Raw genomic sequence first — 25,403 nt, 5'->3', positions numbered from 1 at the left:
GAAAATTCTGCCAGAAGTCTATAAATCTTCTTGTCATTCAGGTATTCAATCTTTGTTGGGCAAAGCCTAAAGCGATGCCAATGACAGGTTCTGGTCCAGTGTCAACCAAAAGTCTGTTGCACTCGGCATAAAATTGATTCGTGCAATTGGCAATGTGCACAAGTCTATATGGAGTCCATCTAGTATCTCTCTCCAGAAAAATGTGGAGTGGAGGTATATCTAGAAAGATCTACATGGCTGTTGACGATGTGGTACTGATGGCCAGACGAGCCTGTCTCTGTCTGCCTGGGTCGTTTTCTGTGAAGCCTTCGGCCACCAAGCAATTGCACAATAAATGATCATTGGTCTGACAATCATCACATGGATCCAATGAATTTGTTTGGACCCAAACCACAAGTCCTTCGACATGTCCATAGAAATTCTCTGGCTTTGTGTAAAACTTTTTCCAAGTGAGCATTCCAGGTGAGTTCTTCCTCAAGAACAATCCCAAGATATTTCACCTTCGTTCCAAATGGAATGACCTAATCATTGAGGGAAAGTGGAGTTGGATTGTCCAATTTTCTCCACCTGGTGGAGGGAAACATCACAATTTTGCTGAGTTTAACAGACATCTGCGCCCTCAGGCACCAACTGTGAACAACGTCCATCGTGCTTTGGAGAATATTACAGACTACTTTTCTCCACGTGGATCTTGCCAAGATGACAAGTCGTAGTTGCAGTTCTGTTTACCAACCTGTTATAGATCCAGCCAGTTGTATCCGATTCTATACCTTTCTCAGCCAGAGCTGATCCTCTAGATTCACGTAGTGAATTGTCAAATGCTCGTTTGATATCGAGAAATACAGCAATCGCAATTTTCTTGTTGTCGAATAATTGGGAAGTTTTCACTACACGGTTATTCAATACTGGTTGTTATTCAGGTAGGATGCATATACTACCACCCTCCTGATGTAGTTGTCCGGTATCCTTTCAACAGGAAGGATATAAGGCTAAATGGTCGTACCGATTCAGGTATATAAACCACACTTGCTACCAAACTAGCTCCTCTATACAATTTTAGATGAAACTATTTCCAGTCCGTTTTGAAGAAAAACTGAAAATATACCATCCTCTCTAGGAGATTTGATGGGCTGAAACAACTTGATAGCCATTTCAACTGCCTGTGCTGTGATAACCTTCTTGACGACCTCTCAATCGTTCTTTTTTGGGCGTTTAGCGCCATAGAAGATGGGCGCGCCCATCTATTTGTTTTGGCTGATCACACTATTACTATATCTGAAACGGCAAGAAATAGGACAATAGTATCTAAATCTGGAGAGCTAGGATGATTTCTTTTCAGATCAAGAATATCAGTGGTTATTTTGAAATATATGAAACAATAATAAAAAACAATTGTTTGTCAAAGTAAATCATGGAGAAATGTGAAACCTGACAGGATAAACTTAACGTTTCCTAGAGCAAACAATTTGCGTTCAAAAGGCTTTTGAGTGTGACATGATCATCCAGAGCATTGTGGATATTTTTGAATCCCGATAGTTCGCGTTCAAAAGGCTTTTTCATTATTTGAATACCAAATTCAGGACTTTGAAGAGTGAAAAAGTAAGTTGAACGAAAAAAAATTAATTTAATATTCCAAAGTGAGTAATTGAGCAATCAATTAAAATCGAAACACAGCTTATGTTGCAACATGATGCATTTAGGTTTCAATGATAACGCCAGTATCATTAGCAAAATGGAAATGCCATACCTTTAATTACAAACATACGGAGCTCGAACGGTATCTGATTAAAATATGCATAGCTTATAACGCGATTATGCGGTTACAAATTTCAGTGATCTTCTATGAGGTATTATGAACAGTTGACTAGCTCCTGATTGGTTTCGATATATATAGGATTGGAATTTGTTAATTACTATCGATGAGTTATTACAGATTCATGGAAAAACGAAACGTTCAATATACTAAGTGTGTAATATTCTGCATTTCTCATGGTCAGTCGGTAGCCGATCGGTTCGACGTGGGTGCTCATTCAATCGACCGCCGTGTTAGTCTGTGGTTCAAGCCGCAGGCTGAGCGATCGATTTTCACTTGCTATCATCCAACCAGTGTTAGGAATCGGACGTTGAAAGGAAATACCTCTTTAGTCCTTAGCTCGCACAAGTTTAGACTTCTGAGGGTTGTCGTTCGTAAGGGATAGCTGGTGAACGGAAAACTATATTTTACACATATTTTTTTTTACTTTTCCATTCATTTGAGAGACGAGAGCAAACCACTTGAAAAACAGAGATGCTCGAAAACTGGTGGGTATTTCTATCGAACTAAACACAATTTCTGCTGAATGATTGGAAAGGGCATCGTATGTTTCTGAAAGGATTCACAGAGGTTACAGATACCAGGTAGTCGTGAAGTAATATCCTAGTGAAAGAAAACTCATTTGGAGAATATATTTAAAGGCAATAGTATCATAAAATTTTCCATGTAGGGCTCAAAGGAGTAACCACGTGACCAAGTTGAGAGCGTAGTTACAGTTTATTCTAGTTGGATTTCATTATGAGGTTAGCACTGGACAATTCACGGAAGCGCAACACCTGTTTTACTATACAATAGCTTCTTCAAGAGTTTCAATACTTATGAAGAAGCTATTCTATAACTTAACGCACACATCATCTGTCTGTATCTGTAATTTGTAGAGTAGGGAGAGTGAGTGTAGGCCTACAGCACTTAGGCCACATGTGAGCCATTGCACATCCTCCCAAGGAGTCCTCCTAGGTCATCGTCCTTTCTGGCCTTTGCAGGAAGGTGGACAGTTCACTGGGAGATATCTCCCTTATATCGGCAGGTATAGGCCGAGACTGGCCGAGCACACACTCTCTTATTGACGATAACTCTGTACACTCGCGTAGGTCATGCCTGACAATTTCATCTTTCTAGAGGTGTGTCCACTAACCCCACATCACGGAGGTGTTTCCTTAGTTGACAATGGCCAGACAATGGCCAGAAATTCTACATCATTAATAAACAATTAACAGAATCATGATTCTCAAAGACTTTCAGATTGCCAATTGCCAATAAACCCCTCTCTAAGACACGTAAACTTGAGGAATCAGCGTATCTGGAGAGAAGTATAATTCTAACAGATTGTAGTCTAATTGTAACAAAATTATATCAGAGAACACTCTGCACTACGTAAAATATTCCAGAAGTCAATCAAGTATGCATATTACATACTCTGAAACTTCTTTGACATCTGATGAGAAAGTTCAGAAATGAAGTGAATCACCGAAAAAAGAACTGCATCCTGGTTCGCCCAAGTACCTGCCTCACAAATACCTGAAAAGTCTAATATAACCCATATTTCAAACTTCAGTTTTGTACATGATAATGGGGTCAAACCCGAAACCGGTCGTATAAATAAAATCCACCAGTGGTATTTAGACAAAAGTATTTTTATTCATTTCATTTGAGTGATCATGAAATACTATTAAACAAACAAGTCATCAATCACTCCTATTAATTCTGAGGTAATCATATGTTCTGTATTCTGTATGCCCACAGAACTTTCGGCAGTGGAGAGTTTGAAATAGTTTCATGAATAAATATAGAGAAAAATAATTTCATGACACCTTTGAACAGCGTATCCTCTCATATAAAAAATGTTCATGCACATCTTGTAACGAATATAACCTGATTTTTTTTTAACTTGAAGCTCTTACAGAATGACGCCAAATACCTTCTCTTCCTCAGTTGAATTTCTAGTACAGTGTTATGAATTCTTCAAAATGATGATTTGACTTGTGATCTATTTCGCATAATGTCACATGATTTCGCATAAATCACTATACAAATTTTTCAGTATTTTGGTATGACCTGGTATACCCAAGGTGTTGCAAGAGAACATACAGCAACACCCGGAGTGTACCGAATTCCTTGTAGCTGCGGGTCGGTCTACATTGGAATCGTGAAAAGAAGTGTGGGTACCCGTCTCCCTTAACACAAGAAAAATTATCGACTCGGTCAAATCGACAAATCAGTTGTAGCCGAACAAGCTTGCAACAAAGAAGACACTCACATTATCTCAGTAATACTTGATGAAACTCATAATCACCTTCCGAAAGTATATAGAGAAGAAATATAAATTCAAAAACACAAAGATAGTTTAAATAGAGAGGAAGAGGTGATGAACTAGCTGGTTAGCTTTCCTTTAAGGTATTCAAACGACGTCAGGTAATCCAATTGAGAGAAACCAAGCCACGCCTACTGGGGATAATATAAAACCAGAGGCAAATACCATAATTGTCGCTGGATCGATAATCCTAGACGTCTTCAAGTCGTTCGACAGGGTTTGGCATGACCGATTTCTAGCCAAAATGAGCCATTTTGGTCACTTGAAACAAATGATAAGACTAATCGACCAACGATCCCGTTGCAGAGTAGGACACAAACTCTCTACCATGCCAATTCTGGAAGCAGGAGTCTTCATATACACCTTTTTTCGGCATTCACAGCAGACGTGCTCAAACCAGAGAACAACTTCAACAACTTGGCACTCTACGCAGACGACACAGCTCTTCTGGCGAGATCCACCAACCACGCGCAAGTCACCTTATATTTGCAACAGCAAGCAGACCGATTAGAGAATTGGAAAATTATTATTTACCCCAACAGGAGACTGACGTTCAGACAGAGACTAGGGCTGGCGAGAGCCGCCTGCCAAACCTTTACCCAATCATAGGCCGCAGGAGTAACATGGGTGCTACTCTTCAAAACCGTACTTACCCCCATCATTTTGTATGCCTCCACTACCTGGAGCCAGTGCGCAGCAACATATAGACGCAACATTCAGGCGTTCATGAACACTTGCCTACGAGCTGCCCAAGATACATGCCAAACAGATACATCTACCGGGACCTGGACCTCAACATTCACTACGTTTAAAATCTGTTTTTCCGTTAATCAGCTGTCGCCCCTATACGAAGGCAGCTCTCAGAAGTTGAAAAACTCGTGCGAGCAAAGCACTAACGAGGTCTTACCTTTTAACGTGTGATTTCTAACACGGTTGCAGAATCATATCAGCTCCAACCAGATGAATTCTCTCGAAAAATATCTGTTCGAGGCAGGGTTCGAACCCACGGCCTTCCGATCGTGAGTCGGGCGCACTACCATCGCGGCCAATTCCACAACGTAGACGCTTACATGAGAGAGCACGCCGAAAACAGATTCGAAAGAATACGAACACACACCATTCCAGCGCTGCATGATCTGCATGAAGCGTTCAACAAAGACGATTCCAGATTTCGCGAATGGAATAAACATATGAGGTCTACGACCACCTCTGAGAGTCGCTGTAAGGCAGTTCCGGTGAGTATTGATATTTTTTTACAGATCCCTGATACACACTTTCTTACAGATACACACACAAACATAGTTCGCCACCGAAAGTCTCCGGTAAGAACAAGGGAAAATCAACTGTCTCAAACAAATTTATTTCCAACAATATTTCACTAATCACAAACTGATTTATTCACAACACTTAGCAACAAACGCTTAACTCATTTCTACTATTCGAACATCTTGTTTAGCCGCTCGATTCACTTTCTGAACTGCCCTTTCGGGTCGGAAAGCCGGTCTTATATAATGTAACGGTTCTTTCTAGAAATTTGTAGTCGGTTCGCTACTCAACTAGAGTTTTACCGGCAGTTGCCGACAGCATTCTTTCGCGGTGATGTCATGTATTTGTTACATTCAGCAAATTCACGATGAACAAAAGTAACAGATTACGAAAGTGAAAGCAGCTAAAGGCTGACTTTCGACCGCAGCAGGTCAGAAGTCAATCTTGCTGAAGAGCCCATCAGTAGTTTGAGGTCCACTCAGGAATGACGAGATTCTGGCTTCTGCACACACTAACCGTGTGGGAAAGATTTTCAGGGTACTCAACCCCGAGGTAATATGGGGAAGCATTATCGTTTTTACGTTCGGAGCAATGGAAACGATAACTCGAGCACCAACTCGAGCATTAAGACCGTTACCATGTCGTCTTTGATAATATCTACCGCAGTAGTGGACGACATGAAGACCATGAACAAGAAAACTGAAAAATAGCTTTCACGCATTTTCCACATTGTATATTAATGTAGAAGTATGAAATTGAAAAAGTAAGTCCTAGAGGAGAAATACCAATTTGAGTTTTGTGATTTTGTTGAAGTTGAATAAATTTATTTATTATTGTTTTTGGCGATTTCATACAACATTCAGCAGAATTGGTGAAAAAATAGTTGAAAAGACTTGTGATACATTATTTCCAGATACGATGTCAGTAAAGAATATGAAACGATATGAAACTTCCCCATTTCTTCGGCTATAAACTGACACTACCAACGTTAGTCTCCCGAAGTAAACAAAATAAATGATCAGAATCTCAAAGGTTTTCCCAAACTCCCATTTTCGTCAACAAATGGAGGAGGAAACTTTGTCCGGAAAAAATCCCTTTGTGTTACTTTATCCAACTGATATTTGAATCCAAAGTGTGTCTGAATAACGACCCCTATCACAGTAAAGATGAAGGCCTGTCAGGCGTAGGTAATCTATATTTCTCTTTCATTTTTAAATGTAGAGTGATTTATGATGGACTGATGCCAGATGGAACAAATTGTTTCACTTGGGAAAACAAACAAATAGAAAGATAGTGTCGGGTGCAAAGTATCAGATCACATTTTTGAAAAATGAATCATACAGTGTGACCCATTTGAGATGGAAGCACCCTTATAAAATATATATTTCTCAACCGATTCGAATGTTTTTTTTCCGTGAGGCAGACATTCAGAAAGTCCACTAGTACACCAAATTATTCGTCATTTTTAGGGCCATTCATTCTTATTTTCTTATTATTGAGATTTCTTGTTTTTTTGAATCAAGTAAGTCTTCAGCAGTTCTTGAAATATTATCTGATCATGATAGATCGAAAATAGTTTTTATACACCAATCGAAGTTGAATTTATGCCCGTATATTTGTAGAGGGATGCTATTTTTATGTGTCAGTGTCATTTTCGCAGGTGTCCAAATGTTGATGGTAGAATTATCATTTCTGGACCATCTAGCCTTCCACTTCATGTCTGAAGTTATATGTCTACCTAATATGTTCATATAGTATTTTTTACTACTTTCATCCAATCATAAGCCATAGATTTACGTTGACAAACTAATTTACTACTTTGAAATTCAGAGGAGCTAAATAGCAGAGTGAATAAAAAAATCTGAAGACATGAAATAAGATTTATCGACAGTAAAACGGAACAAAGCGATCCATTTTCTGAAGATTTTTCTTCTTTGGTTAATTATCATTGTTTTCTATTGAAATTTTGCTGAGGTAAAGTTTTATGGAAACATTTGTAAACACTTCAGCTACTTCAGAGTCCTACCATGCCGCTACAAAAAGTCTTCTTCAGTAAAAAAAATTGAACAGGACAAGTTTTTCGGTCGATTTATTAATCGTTATTTGAAAAGTAGAATTCAAAAATGATGAATGAATCAATCATTATATTATTTGTTTCATAAATAGCATCATCAGGAAATTATGTGAATATCTAAGTATCACTAAGAGCTATTATATACATTCAAATGAACGATTATCTACAAAAATGGGGATAATCAAAAGGAGGTAATCGAAGTTTATCGGTCAAACTGGGCGAACTATAATAACTCACTTCAAAGAATATGTTTCACATATTCAGTTCCATAGACCAGAAAATTCTAGTGCTAATCAACATATTTTGGAGAACGGTCACATAATTAGTGGGGATATCTTGAATTTGTTGAGACCGATTAAGAAAAATACATGTTTGTATTTAATTCAACAGACAGCTAGTTGTTTCTTTCTTTCCACAGGTGAAAACTAGGTGAATATTAGATACCATGAGAAGTAGTGAAAAATTGTAAAAATAAATCAGGATAACTAATAAGGAATATTCAAAAATTACCTTCATTTGTTTGTAGAGACAGTCCTTTTCAAAATTTTCAATTGTTTCAGATTGTGGCCAAAAGAATTTCTGATTACCCTTTAAAAAACTCCACAGGTGAATAATAGGTACCATGAGAAGTAGTGAAAAATTTAAAAGATAAATTAGGATAACTAACAATGAATTTTCAACGGCTAACTTTTTTCGTCTGAAGAGACAGTACTTTTCACAAATTTTAATTTTTTCAGATTGTGAAAGCCCAAAAAACTTGTGAATACCCCTCAAGAAAACTTTCGGTCGATGCAGTATTTTCATTCAGAAGTAGAAAGAGTATTGTCAGAGGTTTCGATTCCACCTGTCAAGTTGTCACTCCTTCATAAAAAAAATATAATCTACTTACTAACGTTGTGTGACGTAGCGTGATTCTGCTTTCTTTGCAGGAGACTGCTCACTTTCACTTCCACTCAGTGTGGCGAGAGAGATAGCGTAATGTCGAACCACTGGGAACAGAACCGCACAGCCGTTTGCGCATGGGGACCCATCGCCACGCCAGCAATCGATTTTACTTGCAGCTATAGATGCTTCAGATAAAAAAATTAATAACATAATTTACTCACATCATCTGTTGAAAATAGTTTCAAATTTATATTTCACCTGGTATCTGCTGCAACCATGTCTCTGTGAATACACTTCGGATTTTTGTCAGGAAACAGCTGCGTAGAGCCTCTCGGTTCAAAGCTCACCTCTCCCAAAATAATTAGTCCCCATCGTCCTGATTGTTTTTGAAATGAGTTTCATCAACATCAAAAGTAAGTGATGAATGTCATAGACATGCGGAAAGAGGATCGTGATCCCAAACTGTTTCTGACACTAGAATGATTGGAGCTAAACTGTAACCATTATATCAACCATTATATTGAGAACCTTTCATTTGTTAGCGTCAAAGATATTTTACTCCTCGGAAAAGTATTTCATATAGTAGGAGTATCATTAAGGAAAGCGGATGGCTGTTAATGCGGAGAACTGTCAAAAGGAATCATTTGAATCTCGCATTGGTTTGAATAGATGGTTATGGATAGAGAGGATACCGTTTATATTAGGATTATTTTTATTCCCCAAGAACATCGAAAACCTTTCAGTTTTGTTATTATCCATATATCAATTGGGATTATCCACAGTGATAGATACTGTCGAGTTTTCTTCCTACATTTTGGCATGAAGAGCCAATGATTCCCTTTTCATAATATATTATATATTGAGTATTGATTACAACATAAAAAAACGTGTGCGTTTCCGGACGCCCTGAAGAAGTGGAAACTTCTTGAACTATCTAATATTGAAATAATTTGACTTGAAAAAAGGTTATTATTTAAATCGTATGCATATTATTATGATAATGAATGAAAGAATCATTCATCAATGAAATCTTTCACTGATTATTTTGTGTATGTACATGAATTATATCTACCATGGCTAATTGTTACTTTTGTATAATTAAATAATTAAACTAATAATATTCATACACAAAATTGTAGTCATTATTTTTGAGCCACGTTTCACATAATGAAAAAATGCACGTGCTTGCTGGTTTGATTTTTTAAGGTTCACTACTATTTCAGGAGTAATTACTCGATTTCTAAAAATAACAGGTTCCAGATTTCTTCTTATTTCCTCTGAAATATAATAAATGTTTGTTAAATCATTCTAGTTCAATTCTAATTTTTTTCGTGGCGCCTCAGCTTGTAATGAAGTCCAGAAAAATCTCCAAAATTAACTCTTCCTTCACCATGTCTAAGTAATAATAACTCCGATCTCATTAGTAGACATGGCTCCAATTATTGGAGCTATCCAAACCATACAGTGTATTTATTTGTCAACTTCCAAAAATAATGAAATCATTCAAAAGTAGAAATTTGGTGAAATAATGCATTTTTTTTTAATCGAATAGATTTGGATAAACTGGTAATGCTGAATTCAATACTTATTGTAGTGTTGTGGAAAGTTCTGAGTGTTATACAATGTAGAGATGATTTTTTTCCATTTCATTTTATTTCAAGCACTAGTACTTCATATCTTGGTTGCAAAATATGTTGAAACAAGGTTGTTGCCGGTGATCAACGTATTCCCCTTCACAAACGAAACCCCTCAGAAATACAAACTCGTGGAAGGTAAGAATTAACGATGTCTCATCTTTCAACTTGTGCTTCCTAATACATTGAACGGTAAAATATTAAAAAAAAAAAACTGTATTGGAATACAATTAAGAATTTTTGGCAGATTCGGATTTTGGATTCCATCATTTCTGCAGATTTTTTTTTCCACACAGGGAAAATTTTCTTACATCGCCTTCACTTTCATTCCCGAATGTTTGCCGAAGGAATTCTTGATATATTCACAGGAAACTCTTCAGAGTATGAATATATTACAGGTGATGATAACCTCCTGAGAATTCATCAACACAGAATGACACTCTTTGAGTAAACTCTTCAGTAAAATCCATTTACCATCTACAAAATTTAACAAAACGAAATACAACCGATCAGAAATGGTGAATGTTTGCAGGCTCATATGAAAAATCTGACATTTTACTTTTCAATTATACATTTTTTTCTACCCTACTTTACCCAACATATACACTAATATTGATGAAACTGGTTAATGAAAAAGGTTATTATTATCATCATTACAATTTTCGGACTGTAGACAAACTTCTGGACAAATATATCCCTGAAAATATTAGTGTTGTTGATCATGTCCGAAAGAAAATAACACTGGCCGCGGCTGGTAGCCATAAACCAGGCGTGACGTGGCTAAGAGCGCGCGAGTGTAGGATGATTCCCCGCCACTCGAGAAGCAGCGAGAATAATGCTACCGACTTCGACAGAACTTTGTCGATATTTCTACGACATTCGATTACGATATTTAAAGGCTAGCCACGAGGGTGTCGACATAGTCAAGTGGACGTTACAGTGCGGTCTGCGAAGTGAACTATTAAGCCAATAGACATTCAAATAATAGTTGAAGTTTTTGTTGAAATATTTGTGTATTTAAAGTGAAATGAAGTTAAGTTTGATTATTCAGTGTAGTCAATTATTGGTGAACTCACGGGGAAAAACGTAACATTGCGATAAGCGAACTGATATAAAAAACGTTCTCCTATAGTGAGTGGGCATTGAGCATGCTTGAAAACTGGCCTTGAGTCAAATTATCTAAAGGAACAATTCGTTCAGGCCAGATTTTTCTTACCTACACAGTAGGTTTATGGACTGACACCTATCAAAAAAACAACTACTCTCCTGGATAATTCCCATCGGATATAATCCAACGGTATTAGCCAGGAAAGTAGTTTTTTCTGACAGGTTTCAGTCCATAAATCTTGATTTTAACAGTTAGTAATGCAAATAATCGACTATCCACAACGTAGTGACAACATCACATCATTGAAAGTAGTCCAAAAATGATTTTTTTCTGCGAATATTTTCCGATTTTTCACCCAGAATTTCTTTTTATAAATTACTCCCAACCGAAACAACAATAAATTTGGCAGCGAGGAGGCTGTATTTTAATGGATTCCTAAGTCCATGGCCAAAAAGCCGAGACGAGAAACTTTTCACTTTAGTAACTTTTCTCTAATGTGTACATATCTCATTAGGCGATATTTATAAAAGTATTCTCTGGAGCCTGAAAATGTTTCCCGTGTTAAGCGATGGCGTTAATGTTTTATTCCCCTAGAAATTACAGCAGCGTCTGTGTGATAAAAACAGTTTATAACGAACGAAAAAGTTGGGTGCAACAAGTTGATACTCAAACAATAAGTTCGTGATGCATCACAAAGCTATTACTATGATTTGTGAGATATAGATGAATACAAATATATCTTATGGAGACCCAAAGAGAACTGATTATTAGGGAACTACTTATGAGATTTATTCGGTATGTGTGTCTAGTGTGAAAAATATATATTTTGAAAATTATTATACCACCAGTTGCACAAAAATGGCGTTTGAGTTATGATTGTGATAATCTGTAGTATCTGCACTCAGGCCACATGTGATCCATTGTACATTCTCCCGAGGAGTTGTCCTCCTGTCCGTTCTGTCCTTTCCAGGAAGGTGGACAGATCAGTAGGAGACATCTCCTTTATATCGTCAGGTGAAGGCCAAGACTCGCCAAACACATTCTCTTTGGCAACCTTGAGGTATCTCACGGCAGCCTTCGTGAAGGTTTTGAAAGGTGCAGCGACATTACTGTTGTTGCGCGGCTTCTTCAACCTTCTTGGAGTTCTCTCCGTGAAAGTGCTGAAGTAAGGGCGATTTCCTGCAGGGGCAGTCGGTTCCTTGCCTTTATTCAAGGCGGAGCTCTTAGCGCCCGACGCAGGAAGTGCCGTTGCTGTTGGAGGTCAACGATTATGGACATACAGGATTGCTTACTTACATATATCGCCACGTTAAACAAGCGCCGAGCAGATGTGACGTAACACTGGTGACACTTTTAGTAGCTGCCATAAGACTGTGTGCTATTTTAACATTTTTTAGGGATTATTTTCGGACATTATTAGATTGTTTTTGTTTATTTTGATTACATTTTCATTCAACTTAGGTTTCTGAAACATTGAGTTTGTTATTGTGAAATTCGTATTTTTTGTGCTTTTGTACATTTTTTAAACTGGTGTAACGAGGAGACGCCATATGAGACTCTGTTATTTTCTTCCATTTTGAGGTTTGTTTTTTGCCATTGTGAAACTTTTTTTTGTTTTTTGAACATTTTTAAATCAAATTAAGGTAAAAATAGGAAATATTCACATTTTTGTAAATAATCGCAATAATTCCTATCAATGCCTTCAGTGGATATTCAAAAACAAACAGAACTACGAAAAAAATCTTGCTGAAAAATATACAAGATCTGTTGAGGATCTATCTATCAGAATACCCAAATTCAGAAAAAGTCATACACAAAGATTTATATTTTATTTCGGACCTAAACTATACAATATGTTACTCCTAAAAGTAAAGCAAATAACAAAAATGGCGAACTACAAACAAAACATTAAAAGTTTCATTCTCGAAAACAATACTCTAAATTTAATTTTCAACTGATACACACTCCTCTATTACTCTATAACTTATTACTTATTCTTTCTTATTTTCACTTTCCCATTATCCTAACCAACGTAACTAATATAAAATAATTCTTATGATAAATTTCAAATTCATCTACTCAATATTATCAATATTATCATTATTATTGTTCGAAACTCGCAGTGTATAAAAAAGTAAATTAAGATACCCAAATGGAAGAATGGAACATTACGATACAAGCATTCATTTCTTAAGTATGTTTTATGTTTCCTATGGGTTTACGATGTATTTTTATTATAGTAGATATTGTACCAAACAAAATATGAAAATTAAATAAAAAAATTGTCTAACCATTAAATAACCTTGTAATTTTTAGTTGAAATGCCTGATCGTATTTGTGTAGTGTCAACTTGCAAAAGCAATCATTTGACTTCACTGTTACTGATGTAGTACTTGATGAAAAGAGAAATGAAAATTTCTGTTTTTTACCACTTTTATTTGTAACTAACGTTACTGCAGTTTCGTCCTATATGGACATTCTCAAAATTGAACAATAAACTAACAATGATTCATTACATTCGCTAATATATACTATTCAGGTACTTTATTGAGTACCTGAATTTACAGTTCATAATGCGCATGTGCCAATTTGAAAACCGGAGAGTTGGTTGGTTGGAGTTAGTTTATCGTTCAAGTTTGAGAATGTCCATGTAGGACGAAACTTCAGTAACATTAGTTACAAATTGAACTGGTAGAAAACTGCAGCTGATTCGTAAGAAAGAACATGTTTCACATAATCTGTTCATGCAGCTGCAGTTTCGTAAGAATGTATCATCTTTTCTTCCAACCGATTTCCTGGAGTCTTTGAAATCCACTAGATACTCGTTAGGATTTTTATATTTCATTTCAGCAATCAGCAAAACGTAACTATGGCATCGAAGTTTAATTGGTGTCTGATCAATAAACTTCTATCTATATATATTCGGTCTGATAAATACAAGTGATAGTTGAATAGAACTGGTCCATACTTGATGAAAATCCATATTGAAACTGTTGAGTTTTATTTGAATAAGAATCACTTTGTATTTGTTTTGACATTTTGAAAAATAGTTGAATGACAGTTTTTGTAAACAAGAAGAATTAAAAACCGCTTTTGAAGAAAAAGGAAAAAGTTTGCGTTTTATTTATAGCAGTATATTCAGAAACGATAAACATTGTGCCGGTCTTCGAGCGGATATACTAATAGTGCACATTTCTAGGTAAATATAAACATTGTGCCGGTCTTCGAGCGGATATACTAATAGTGCACATTTCTAGGTAAATATAAACATTGTGCTGGTCCTTCAGCCTAGAGAACGGCAAAATGGAAACACGTAGCAAGACTGCCAAAGCAAAAAGCGAGAGTCATAAAAAGGATGTCACCACCATTAGCGAAGTTAGAAAAGTTGACAATGCTGAACGCGATGCCACAGAAGACAAGTTATCTGTAGTCTCGTCCAGTAGAAGCAGTAGAAATGATGGTGCACAGTCTAAATCGGTTTCAGTATCTTTATCTGTGAGATCCAATGCAAGTATTTATATGAGAAAACTCATGGAAGTCCAGGTAAAAGCTGACGAAAAAATGGCTATATTGTTGTCTAAGCAGTTCGAAATGGAAAAGCAAATGATTGAAAATAGGTTGGCATTAGAAAAAGCTAGACTAAGTGAGAAATTTGATTTGGGAGTAAGTAATACATACCGTTCGGAAGGTGACAACATTTCGTTCAGAAATTCACATCATTCAAAAGATGATATTTCTTCTGTTGATTCTGAAGTGAAAGTGCGTAATTGGTTGCAAAATACGGACGTCAAGAATATGACAGGTAAGAGGTCGTTCCACAAAAGTCAAATTGACAATACTCATAATAGTACAAGGGCTTCGTTCGAAAATAATACAGGGGCAAGACATACACATTATAGAAAAAATGAAGAAGCTTCAGGTGCAGAAATTAGGCAGTTGTTGGCGAGACAATCAATTGACAAAGATTTACCAATTTTTTCTGGAGAAACTATTGAATGGCCAAGTTTTTATCAACAATTTCTTTCAACGACTGAATTATTGGGTTTAACAGATGAAGAAAATATGTGTAGGTTGAGGAAAGCTTTGAAAGGGGATGCTAGACGATCAGTGGAGGGATTGTTGTTATCTATTTCATCAATCAAACCGATTATCGACATTTTGATTAGTAGATACGGTCGAGCAGATTTGATTGTGAAAAGTCTGGTCAATAAAGCCAAGAATTTTCCTATAATGAAACATAATGATTTCAGGTCTCTAACACATTTTGCGGAAGATGTATCAAATCTGGTGGTTACCCTAGAAACCATGAACATGCAAAACTATTTGGATTGCCCTCAAATTCTGGAGGAAATTTTACAAAAGTTACCCTACAACATGCAGCTTTCATGGGGTGAAAAAGTACTTGAGAAGAATGGTAAGAGCACTTTACAAGAATTTAAAAAGTGGCTGTGGAGAAAGTCGGAAGCAGCAAGCTACGCTCAATCTATGAATGTGGGTAAGCCTTCTACAAATCAGGTATCTGGTAAGTTCTCTCAAAATCCGTCTCATAAAGAGAGATTCAAAACAACTCTTGTTACTTCTCAAGAGAAGAGTACTTCAGTTCGCAAATGTATCATGTGTGAAGAGAAACATATAATAGATGAATGCAAAACTTTTTTGGATCTCTCGATAGACAAAAAATGGGATTTCGTAAAAAGTAATGGTATATGTTTTTCTTGTTTGGGAACATCTCACAAAATAAAATTTTGTCGTAACAAAAAGAAATGTGGGGTAAACAACTGTGAAAAAATACATCATAAAAGTCTTCATAATGACGCATTTGATAAAAATAAGGAGAAAAATGATACTGTTAGTCTAGAAATAGTTGCTCACACCACAAAATCATTCAGTACAGAAATTTTATTGAAAATCGCTCCGGTTATAATAAGATCTTCTCAGAATGAACTTGAAATTTATGCATTATTTGACGAAGCTTCAACGGTAACTCTTCTTGATCAAGATTTAGCAGACAAGATGAACCTCGTTGGCGAAGAAACAGAGTTAGGTTTGAAGTGGACCCACGAAGACACTTGCAAGAGATTATTTTCAAAAAAAGTAAGTTTTGAAATAGCTGACAAAAATAGGACCACATTTTATCAGATGGAAAATGCATATACAGTGAAAGACATGGATCTTCCTAGGCAAACGGTTGATGGAAAAAGACTAAAAGAAAAATGGAGCCATCTGGAATATATAGATTTTGCTAGTATGGCTCAAGCAAAACCGCAATTGTTGATAGGACAAGATAACTGGGATCTAATCACTAGTCGAGAAGTAATTGAAGGTCCTAAGAACTCGCCAGCGTTATCAAAAACTAAATTGGGATGGATAGCACATGGAAATTTGAGAGAATTCAGAGGTAGACAAGATAGCAATACTGTTCTTCATATTTTCCATAATCAGATGAACTGTGATGAAAAATTACATGAAGAAATCAAGAATTATTTTTCCACGGAGTCATTTGGCGTCAAAATTTCTGAAGATAGATCAATGAATTCGGAAGACAAAAAAGCTGTTCAAATAATAGAATCAGTTTCAAGAAGAATAGGGGATGGAGACCGTTGGGAAACTGGTTTGTTATGGAGAGATGATAGTTCAACTTTACCAGAAAGTAAGTATAAAGCTCTTCAAAGACTTCAGTATCTTGAAAGAAGAATGACTAGAGATTTGGAATTCGCTATGACCTACAAACAGAAAATAGAAGAATATTTAGAGAAAGACTATGCAGAGAAAGTAATAGAAGGAAATGAAGAATCAAGTAAGGTATGGTATTTGCCACATTTTGGAGTCGTAAATGAAAATAAACCCGGCAAATTGAGGTTCGTCTTTGATGCGGCTGCCAAGGTGGAAGGAAAATGTTTGAATGATTTTTTATTGAGAGGACCTGATTTATTGAATTCTCTTGTTGGAGTTATTTTCAAATACAGAGAGAAAGATGTAGCTTTCTCAGCAGATATTCGAGATATGTTCCACAGAATAGTTATCAGAAAAGAAGATCGTGCTGGACAACGATTTCTCTGGAGAAATAATTCCAATGAAGAACCTAGCACCTATGAAATGAAGGTGCTAATTTTTGGTTCTGTGGGCTCGCCTTTTTCGGCACAATATATTAAAAATCGAAATGCATTAGAGTTCCAGAATAAGTATCCTCAAGCTGTAAATGGAATAATAAATAGGCATTATATGGATGATTATCTGGACAGTGTGTACACAGAGGAAGAAGCTATTCGCCTCATAAAGGAAGTAATTTTCATCCACAGACAAGGAGGATTTGAACTGAGAGGATGGGTATGCAATTCGAAAGAAGTTTATAGACATATTCCAGAAGAACTTAGGGGTGATGAAAAACTTCTGCAAGAAAGAAACAATTTGTCGCAGAGAATTCTCGGTTTGAAATGGATTCCATCATCCGATCATTTGGCGTTTTCTTTGAATTCTTCAAAAATGAAAGAAATAATTTCGAAAGGAAAAAATCCAACAAAGAGGCAGATCCTCAAAATAGTGATGTCTCTTTATGATCCTCTAGGACTCCTCGCACACTATGTCATTAGAGCAAAAATTCTTTTACAGGATATATGGAGAAGTGGCATAGGTTGGGATGATGAGATAACTCATAATCAGAATATTGAATGGGAGAAATGGATTGATGTATTTTCAAAAATTGAAGATCTCAAGATACCTAGGTGTTATGCATTGAACTTCATTTATGATTTTGATTTACAGCTTCACATCTTCTGTGACGCGAGTGAGCAAGCGTTTTCGGCAGTAGGTTATTTCAGATTTGAGAAGAACGAAAACATTCATGTCTCTTTGGTGATGGCAAGGACGCAAGTAGCACCTCTAAAGCCAATAACAATTCCACGTTTGGAACTTCAAGCCGCTGTAATGGGTTCCAGATTGGCAATGACAATAAGGAAAGAACATTCATTCGAAGTGAATCAAACACACTTTTGGACAGACTCGAAAACGGTTTTGTGTTGGTTGAGATCAGAACCAAGAATGTTCAAAACTTTTATTACGCATCGAGTGGGCGAGATTCAGGAAAACACGAAAATTCCTGACTGGCATTGGATTCCTTCCAATATGAATATAGCAGATGAAGCTACTCGAGATACAAAAGACATAAATCTACAAGAAAATAGTCAGTGGTTTCAAGGTCCGGAATTTTTATACAATAAACAAGAATTTTGGCCAATGGAACAAAAAAGAATAGACAAGGACGAAGAAATTCAAGAAAATCCAGAAACCTTTGAACTTAAACATGAATTCATATTATTGACAGTTTCACATAGAATTGAATATTTACCAGACATCACAAGATTTTCTGACTACATGAAATTGATAAGAAGCACAGCCTATGTTTTCAGATTTCAACATAATATCAAACAACTTGGCAAAAATCTCCAAAAACAAGAATTGACAATTGAAGAATTGAAGAGAGCAGAAAGAATTTGGAATAGGAAAGTGCAAGAGGATTGTTTTTCACAAGAATACCATCTTCTGATGAAAAATAGACCTATACAAAAATCAAGCAAACTTTATCAATTGTCACCATATATGGAAGATGATATTATTTGTTTGGGAGGAAGAACAGATAACTCTACAGAGCTCTCTCCTCAAGCAAAGAGGCCAATCATACTAGACAATAAACACACATTCACAAGATTACTTGTTCAATTTTATCATTCAAAAAATAATCATGCAGGTCTACAACAAACTCTAAATGAAATAAGGCAAAGATTTTGGATACTGCAGGCCAGAAAACTGGTAACTAAAACAATAAGGTTTTGCAATTTCTGTAGCATAAGAAGAACAAAACCTCAGGTTCCTGCAATGGGACAACTTCCAGAGCAACGACTGCAGAAACCACCTAGAGCATTCACCTATACTGGAATGGATTATTTTGGACCCATGGAAGTTTCTATTGGACAAAGAAAAGAAAAAAGATACGGGGTAATCTTCACATGTCTTTCAATTAGAGCTATCCATATAGAGATCGCAGAATCTCTCACCACAGATTCAGCGATTTTAGCAATAAGGAGATTCATTTCTAGGAGGGGACAGCCTTTATCAATTTGGAGCGACAATGGTTCAAATCTTACTTCAGCAAACCGAGAATTGAAGGAGATAATCAGAAATTTAGACGAAGATTTGATCAAGAGGAAGATGGTATCTCAGGAAATTGATTGGAAGTTTATTCCACCAGCAAGCCCACATATGGGTGGAATATGGGAGCGCATGGTACGATCGGTGAAAGATGGACTGAAAAAGATTCTGAACGAAAAAGCACCTAAGCAAGAAGTTCTTTTAACTTTGCTAGCAGAAGTGGAACATATAGTAAACAGTAGACCTCTGACATATGTATCTTCCGATGGAGAGGATTTCGAAAGTCTTACACCAAATCATTTCCTCATAGGTACATCTAGCATAGCAAAGCCACCTATAACTTTTGATGCAAATGAAATAAACTACGATTTGAAAAAACGTTGGCAGTTTTCACAACAACTTGCCGAACATTTCTGGAATCGTTGGATAAGGGAATACATACCCACACTCACAAAGAGATGCAAATGGTTTCAAGAAAAGAAAAATGTAGCAAAGGGTGATATTGTCATACTCATGGATAATAAGCTACCAAGAAACAATTGGCCATTAGGAAAAATTGTTGACGTACATCCCGGTAAAGATGGAAGAGTAAGAGTCGTAGATATTAAGATTCAAGACAATATTTATCGCCGCCCTGTTGCCAAGCTGTGTCCAATTCAGTTATTAGAAGGAAGTATTCAGAACTAGTTCATTGTTTGAATACAGGGGGGAGAATGTTGAGTTTTATTTGAATAAGAATCACTTTGTATTTGTTTTGACATTTTGAAAAATAGTTGAATGACAGTTTTTGTAAACAAGAAGAATTAAAAACCGCTTTTGAAGAAAAAGGAAAAAGTTTGCGTTTTATTTATAGCAGTATATTCAGAAACGATAAACATTGTGCCGGTCTTCGAGCGGATATACTAATAGTGCACATTTCTAGGTAAATATAAACAGAAACTCATTAATTCAGTTTATTGTCTGATTTCCATTGTAAAGTGTTTTACAAAAATAGCAACACGTGTTTCGCTATACAATAGCTTTTTCAGGGCTTGATATAGCTATTGTATAGAGAAACACCTGTCGCGGTTTTTGTAAAACTTTACAGAGTGAAAATCATACAATGAACTGTATAAATGAGTTTTTACAACTGATAGCATTCTGAGGTAGGAAGTCATCATTCAAAAGTACTTTGAGAAATATACTACTTTGCTCAATTCTCAAATGACGTAAGCGGATTGAATTCGTTTTCGAAGATTTCGTTGTCTTTGAAATATGTTTGTTTACTTCAAGTGTATGTGTATGACATCAATCAGTTCAAATGGTTTTCAATTAGAATATCATGTTTCAACGCGCTCAGCAGGTTTCAAGTTCATTCAATGTTTTTTATATAACAGAATTGTTTTCATTTACAACATATTTTCATTTGAAAATATACATATTTTATGACAAAAGAAGAACATGTTAACTGATGGAATGTATTCTTCAACTTGAAGGTGATATTACGAATGAAATATTTCATTGAATCATATCTGAAACAGATAAAAAAGGAAACTGAATAATCTAAAACTACTCTAGAATCTCTTTTTTATTCGTAAAATTTGAATAACTAATGAATAACTTCGAATCATTTATTTTCATCGGAATGTGGGAAAGGTTTCATGTCCAATGACTGTCTAAAAAATATTCAATTTGCACACAAAACATTTTCCATTAGTAAACGAAAGGAATAGAATTATTCTGAAACCATTTATTCGGAAAATCCTTCTACATTCTGTGTATATATACTATATACACTATATTCCACTTCTTTTTTATTGAAAGAGTTTTCACAAAATATTTGAAATACCGGTCAATTACACGATGTTTTTCATGAAAAATTGATAAATTTCACTGCAAAGCTGAAAATTATTCGCAGGAATCATCAGACATATGATCGATCTGTTGAACAAATTGACATAATTTTATGACAGTATGAGCACAAGTATTTTATGACAAAATTCGCAGTGGGAAATAACAACCAATAGTGGAGTTCAAACGATCGGTTCAATTTCACAGGATTAACTCCATAGCCATATCACTTCCTGTTCCAGTGGGATATATTGTAATGGAACTATTGAAAAAATAATTGAACACACAATGGATTACAGTTAGAATGGGCCGCATTCAACAAATCATCTGATATTGAGACTGTGAAAATCGTGAAACACGTCTAGTATTGTTTTCAGGGATACACATTTCTTCCACACATCAACTGCTCATCAGCCACCCCTTTCCATAACAACCTACATGTCAACAACAAACATGCTTATGTGACATGGTATTTGAAAGTTATTCAAATTCTGTATCGAACCCTGTAACGTTTTTGACATTGCACTATGCCAGATATTCAATTTCCGGCACTAGTGCAAAAAGTGAAGTGACCTTTGATATGATATTATTTGCTTGTACACAGTGCACTTCATTCGACTTCGAACCATTTATGCACACTGTTTTGTCCACGAATCGATTCTTGAAATTATCGAGCCACACATTGAGAGGATATGAAATAATAATAAGACATTATTGTCCGAACAAAAAATCTTGTTGACAAAGCTAGTGAGTGAATATAAAATAAACTACATGAATTTTCTATGAATATAAAAATATAAATGAAATATAGTGTACACTAAACTCAAGTATAAAAAACAGCGAAAGAAAACAATAAATAATGGTTGGAACAAATACACACATAAGACATGCTAGGTTAAAAATGATCGGTATGGAACTTAATCAAATTGTAATAGGGTTTACTACTCAAAATTCCATTGATTAATTTTCTTTATTGATTGGTGTTAACGTTTGTCTCTTTAGAGTAACTCGGTAGATGGATATACATCTTCACACCATTGTAAAATAAGGAGTACAAACTGGGTAGAAAACAGAATTAGTTGTTTCGAATCATTTATTTCCTTAGACTGACAAGAAAAAATTATAGGATATAGTCATTATATATATAAAATGACAAAACAAAAAATATACATATACAAGAATGAACAAGGAAAATACAAATCGCAAATAACATTTTTGTATTTAAAAACACATTAAGGGTATGAAAACATCTTTCTAACAGAAATGATTTAAATTTTTTTAAACAACGAAAGGCTGCATATTGACTTCAATTTATTTGGTAAACAGTTGTAAATTCTAGGTCCTATACGTTTTGGTGCACTTTGTGTTATCTTATACTTAGCCGATCTAACGTGTATTATTTGCTTCTGCTGAGTGTTTTTAATCATGAATATTGCTATTGAGAATGAAGTCATTCCAGTTAGTGAAAACATATACTGACAACTCATAAATATATAATCCAAACAAGGGTTGAAATTTCGTGTGTAACGACAATTTTTCTACATGAATATTGTCGAAGAACATTGAAAAAACAGCGTAGGATAGCTTTTTGTTGGATACATATATTTTTACCATAGATATGCACCATAGTGCAACCTGGATTCGACCTGGGCATGATAAACAGCCAAAAATCTATATTCGATCACCAAAATGAAGACATTTTTAGGTGTTTTGACACATGTATTTCATACAAACTGGAAACGAATTTCTTCATTGCCATCTTGAATTCCGTAGTCACAGCAGAAAGACGAAGTTGTTAGTTTGAAATTTTGATATATTGTTATGAAGCTGTCAGAAATGTAGAGTTCGAATTGTGATATTACTTATACCTGCACCACCTGATATAATTGAAATAGCAAATAGAGCAGTTTAAGTTTCATCTGAATAAAGTACATGAGAACTTTTTATTTACGGTTTTTGAACTGGTGTGAATCAAAGTTCATCAAGAAAATTACTCAAAACTTTCTAGCATATTTACTGAAATACTCGAGTCGTCGAACTTGTGGTCACAAAATGTAATGAGGTCATCCACTTACTAATTTCGAGATGATCTCGATTGATTTCAGCGTGGTCTGCAAGACTAAACCTTGAGAGGTATCTTGCATTAATGTCTGTTAGTTATAATTGAATTTCCAGCGTGGTATTAGTAAGGAAAGTAGTTGTAGTAGTATCAATTTTCAGTCTTACAAAAGTAATAATTGAATTATGGTACCTATAATATATGTACATACACAAATTAATCAATGATAGATTTTATTAATGAATAACCTTTCCTCACATTATCATATCAATATACATAGAATTCAAGTTATAACCTAGGCCTTTCCCAAATTACACAATTTCAATATTAAATAGTTCAACTCAGATTGATTTGAGTTATACTTCTGTCGGGAGTTCCTAGACGCATAGGTTTATTTTATTGTATTGTAAAGACCTTCAGCCATTCACGACTATGTAACAACCACATTAAATATAAACTTCGACTAATTTTTGTAGCAACAGTTCATTAATCTTATCACAATCAGTATGCCACCCGCAATGCCCGATGTCAGCCATTTCCGTCGCTTTACGATATTCACTCTGCAGTTGCTAATATATTAATTAAAGAGCAACTGCTCACTTTTACAATTTCCAACCCTAAGCATTATATATTGCTCGTGTTTGGATTATGTCACATCCTACCTACTTTGCGCACAATTGCCTGTTCACCATCGGACAGCGTTTCGGCCGGATTAATTTTTGTGTCCACGGTACTTGATTTTCGGTAATGGCACTACATTTACTATTTTCACAGTGACTAATTCGACTCAATTGGTACAAGCGAAGCGGTTTGTTGACAAACTCATGATTTTTTTTTAGAATTATATGAATTGATGTTCATGATATGGCCTTTTCCTAAATACGTTTCGATAAGTAGTTTTGGGATACAACTGGATTATCCCGTATTAGCGGCATCATAGAATCTGATTACATACCGTTTCCCAAAAGTAATTACTGCTCATTTTGTGATAACGTTATGATTTGCCACACCTGGTATATTCGGGTGATGACAGTCATCACCTGAGGAAGATTGTGGATATCAACAATCGAAACGTCGTGAAGTAACTTGGTTTGGAATCTCTTATTTTTTTATTTTTTGTATGATTGTTCTATTTTTACTCGATTTATTTGTTATTTTCAGCTAGTCTTTTTTCAATTATTCTTTTTTATTGGTTCTTCCAGGGATTTTGAATCATTTTATATAATATGAGACAATGGAACTGATGAACTAATGAAACACTGTCAATCACCTTAAAATAAATGGAATATGATTGGCAGTTGGCTGGTGAGGTTGAATGATTCAGTATTAACCTTTATGTTGTGCCTTAGTATTTAAACATTTCTTGCAATAAGGTTATAAATAATGAATAGAAGGAAAACGCGGAGTTGTGTCACCTTCGAAAACAAATATTTATCGTCTGGAGCTTTCTCGATCAATTGATTTATTTGTTCATTGGTAAGCGTCGACGATATCTTGGGTTTGTAATCATTAAATTTGCATTTCAGAGAGAGAGAGAGGCACGTAATTTGAAATATTTGCTGATGTCTACATTCTTCTTGATATTCAGCATGAAGTAAATTGCTCATAATGACGATGGTTTCAAAGTTTTGCTAAATCTTCGAAATAAACGGGAAGAACGTTTTCGGAAAACGAAATTGAATTGTCCTTCTCTTTCCAACTTACAAACAGTTTTGAAACTATATTCGTATTTTTCTCTTGATTTTGTTGGCAAATTATTCATCACCATATTTGCTTACCCGGTAATATCAGGTGGGGGAGCACAAATTCCTTGATCGTTATCACCCATTTTGAAATTTCAGGAAATACTGAATGACAGCTCATGATTAAAACAAGTGGTTGTTGATTAACAGATATAACTAAATCCATTACCTACCCACAAACTGTTGAACAGTAAATTAACTGAAAATATGATTTTTATTTCAATTCTACCGATAATTGGGAGAAAAATTTACTGAAATGAATAAAGGTTAGGTTAGGTTAGGTCTGAAGTGAGTGGGTCTATTCGACTCTCCACCGCAACCCGAAAGAGTTTATTGTGGCTCACACCTATTCACAATTGGCCAAATAAACCCAGCTTCTCAACGAAACCGATTAGTTTGTATGATGAGTGGTCTCTCAGCTCAGATGGTAAGAGTACGGCTCTGCCAAACTGTAAGAACTTGATTCTGTCCTCAGCGGGGTAGGCACAAAATATATATTTCATCAGTTCGGACTTCCATTGTCTAATTTAATATAA

General features: G+C 35.5%; 2 protein-coding genes across 2 annotated transcripts in view; both read left to right on the top strand.

The window, feature by feature from the left end:
• The window catches only part of LOC111509803 (neuroligin-4, Y-linked), a 783,062-nt gene that overhangs the window by 590,588 nt on the left and 167,071 nt on the right, over positions 1 to 25,403 (top strand). The gene's annotated exons all lie outside the window — the stretch shown is intronic.
• Positions 14,757 to 20,073, top strand: LOC141486493 (uncharacterized). Its single transcript, XM_074184599.1, has 2 exons — positions 14,757 to 14,893; positions 15,342 to 20,073. The coding sequence occupies exon 2, from the start codon at positions 15,397 to 15,399 to the stop codon at positions 19,921 to 19,923; it is 4,527 nt and encodes a 1,508-aa protein (XP_074040700.1). The 5' UTR covers positions 14,757 to 14,893; positions 15,342 to 15,396; the 3' UTR covers positions 19,924 to 20,073.

The sequence above is a fragment of the Leptinotarsa decemlineata genome, unplaced genomic scaffold, assembly GCF_025532065.1.
Source record: "Leptinotarsa decemlineata unplaced genomic scaffold, Ldec_3_MD MMD2_tig00026354_RagTag_RagTag, whole genome shotgun sequence".
Classification (NCBI taxonomy): domain Eukaryota; kingdom Metazoa; phylum Arthropoda; class Insecta; order Coleoptera; family Chrysomelidae; genus Leptinotarsa; species Leptinotarsa decemlineata.
This window is presented reverse-complemented; position numbering and strand designations above follow the sequence as displayed.